Source organism: Austrofundulus limnaeus, unplaced genomic scaffold (assembly GCF_001266775.1).
Source record: "Austrofundulus limnaeus strain Quisiro unplaced genomic scaffold, Austrofundulus_limnaeus-1.0 Scaffold171, whole genome shotgun sequence".
NCBI classification, from domain to species: Eukaryota; Metazoa; Chordata; class Actinopteri; order Cyprinodontiformes; family Rivulidae; genus Austrofundulus; species Austrofundulus limnaeus.
In genome coordinates, this window is record NW_013952573.1 from 32,741 (window position 1) to 35,651 (window position 2,911).

General features: G+C 40.9%; 1 protein-coding gene across 1 annotated transcript in view; it reads right to left on the minus strand.

Moving 5' to 3' along the window:
- Positions 1-1,447: 1,447 nt before the first annotated feature.
- pdzk1 (PDZ domain containing 1) overlaps positions 1,448-2,911 on the minus strand; it is a gene marked incomplete at its 3' end in the record, with an annotated part of 4,140 nt that continues 2,676 nt past the window's right edge. Inside the window, 4 exon segments of the mRNA XM_014017505.1 lie at positions 1,448-1,765; positions 1,845-2,069; positions 2,142-2,338; positions 2,416-2,748. Of these exon segments, the coding sequence (XP_013872959.1) occupies positions 1,448-1,765; positions 1,845-2,069; positions 2,142-2,338; positions 2,416-2,748 (1,073 nt within the window).

A 2,911-nucleotide genomic window follows, 5' to 3' on the forward strand; every position in this document is an offset into this window, starting at 1 on the left:
TTGCATGGGAACACAAAGGTGTATTGCATGGGAACACAAAGGCATTGCATGGGAACACAAAGGTGTATTGCATGGGAACACAAAGGCATTGCATGGGAACACAAAGGTGTATTGCATGGGAACACAAAGGCATTGCATGGGAACACAAAGGTGTATTGCATGGGAACACAAAGGCATTGCATGGGAACACAAAGGTGTATTGCATGGGAACACAAAGGCATTGCATGGGAACACAAAGGTGTATTGCATGGGAACACAAAGGCATTGCATGGGAACACAAAGGTGTATTGCATGGGAACACAAAGGTATTGCATGGGAACACAAAGGTGTATTGCATGGGAACACAAAGGTATTGCGTGGGAATGCAAAAGGAAAAAAAAATCCCCCCGTGTCCCCTCGCAGGCTCCGTAGCACATAGACAGTGTCATTAAAATAATATTAATTTGGCTGTTTTAGTTGCATTTTCATCCAAACAAGATACTTATAGAACAGTGATTTTTATTGTAATTGCTATGTAAATATTCAATAAAATGCTCTAAATTTTGACAGAATTTTCTACCTATCCTGTTCTTAAATTGGCTTGCACATAAATTTTGTTTTTATGGTAACACTAGCCAATAAACCACAGTCTAGCTGAATGTTTTTTTGTCTTGCATAACAATAAAACTTCACAAGGGGGAATTTACATTTGTTTATCAAAGTGATATGGATCAACCACCATTCATGCAAGATGTCAACACAAAAGTTAACGACGAAGAGAATGAAAATTAAACTGACAACGTTTAACATTTTTTGTTAATGAGGAACAGAGCAGCCGTGGCAAGATATAGCAACTGTTTATTTGCACAAGTAAAAGGAAGACAAAGGTTAACTTGGATCAGCTAAACATAAAAATCAAAGGAACCAAAATTTTTGTCAAATGTCTACAAAGACATGATGTTCCCCAGAAAATGCCTGAACAACCTTCTCGTCTCAAAGTGGATGAACTCTTTCATGTTCACAAGCCGTAACTGCTCAAATCCATTCATTCTTTATCAGCACTGATAACCACTGTCAATCAACACCACACCTTCACCTTTAACACACCAAGGAAAAACCACTATTTAACTTAAAACTACAGACACACACACCCGCTTTCTTAGGTATTAGCTAAAGCAGGAAGTGATGCTGTATTTTTTTGCTTGTGTCTGCCCATCTTATTAAAAAATGTAAAATTGTTTAAATCTAGCATCACTTGTAAGGCAACTTAGACTGATCGTAAATGTGAAATTTTCAAAATTCTATAAAAATAACCAAGTACATTCTTTTGGTGGTAGAAGTCAGTTCAAAAACTCATTCACCTCAAATATTTGAAAAATGCAATTCAGGTAAAGCATTTGAGCTTGCATGGAACCCTTGTCATGTCTACAACCAACCTGGTTAAAACGTCTATAATGGTACCACTTACCCTCTGTTTTTCTGCTTGAGGTGGAGTTTCAGACCAGGCCTCCTTCTGTGTCGACTTGCTCATTTCTGGAGTGTCTGCAGTGTGGATTTGACTGTTGGTTGTTCCCTCAAGCAGCCGAGGTGCGATAGTCACTCCTTTTGCTTTAAGCTGTTTGTAGACGCTCTTGTTCGCTACCAGCATCTCCAGAGAGTTGCCACTTTTGTGGATCATTTCCACCACCTCTGCATGGGTGCTCTGCTCCACGTTTACCCCGTTTACCTCCACGACAATGTCATCATCCTCCAGACCTGCCACGTCTGCTGCTCCGCCCTTCACCACCTGAAGCGAGAAAACATTCGTGACCATTTGGTTTTAAAGTGGTTACAGTCACAAAAGTGGACACTCTTGTTAGTTTTACCTTCTGGATGTGTTGACCAAACACACCCTCAACGCCATTTAGGTGGAAGCCATAGCCAGCAGAGGTTTTCTCCATCTTACACAATTTAGGCCTCAGATCCTTTTCCTTCTCTTGAGCAGATGTGGATGGTTGAACAGAAGCAGGCATTTTCATAGCCTCTGTGTAACTGGGCGGTGAGTTGGACTCTTTCATTTCCTCCCAGAAGAGCATAGGAGACACTTTTCCCTGTAAGATACATGCTATATTATAACTGTATATTATCCTGCATTAAACATAGAGAATGAGTTTGTGGCTCACCTTCTTGTAAATTTGGTCTGTGTCTTTGTCCACCACAAGTAAGCAGCAGTTGTCTCCACTTTGCTTGATCTTGTCCACTACCTGCTCATGGCTGCTGTTGTCCACCTCCATGCCATTCACAGCCACCATCCTGTCCATTTCCTTTAGACCTGCTTTTTGTGCCGGGCTGCCTTTGTCAATATCCTTAATGAAATGTCCTGCAACAAGTCAGGATGCACATTAATAAGTCATGTCTCTAAACAATCTAAGGTATAGTAAAATATAATAACCGTGCCTGTTTGTTTGGGTTCCTCTCTGAGCATAAAGCCATATCCATCAGAACCTTTGGTCAACTTAATGATGCGAGGCTGGAGTGGCAGGTACTTCACTGTTGCCAACCGTGAACCCATCTTTGCACGTTTGTTCTGATAGAAAGTTTTGGTTTCCTCATCAGCCAGTAGAAACATGATGCTATTCCCGCCCTGCTTGATTTTTTCCACTACTTGATCATGAGAGGACTTTTCCACGTTCTCCCCATTGACTTCGAGCAGATGATCTTTGACTTGGACTCCTGCTTTGTCTGCCACACCTCCTGGAGCCACCTCAGTCATATACACACCCTGCTCACCTATAGTCATCACAGCAAGATTGGCAGATAAAATGTCAGTTTTACATTAAAAGGTAAAGAGTTTCACTGATGATGTTGGACTATTGTGCAAGTCAATACTTTGGTATTTAGCTACCTTTACCACCAACTCTTATATGGTTTTATCTAATCAAATATGTGTTTG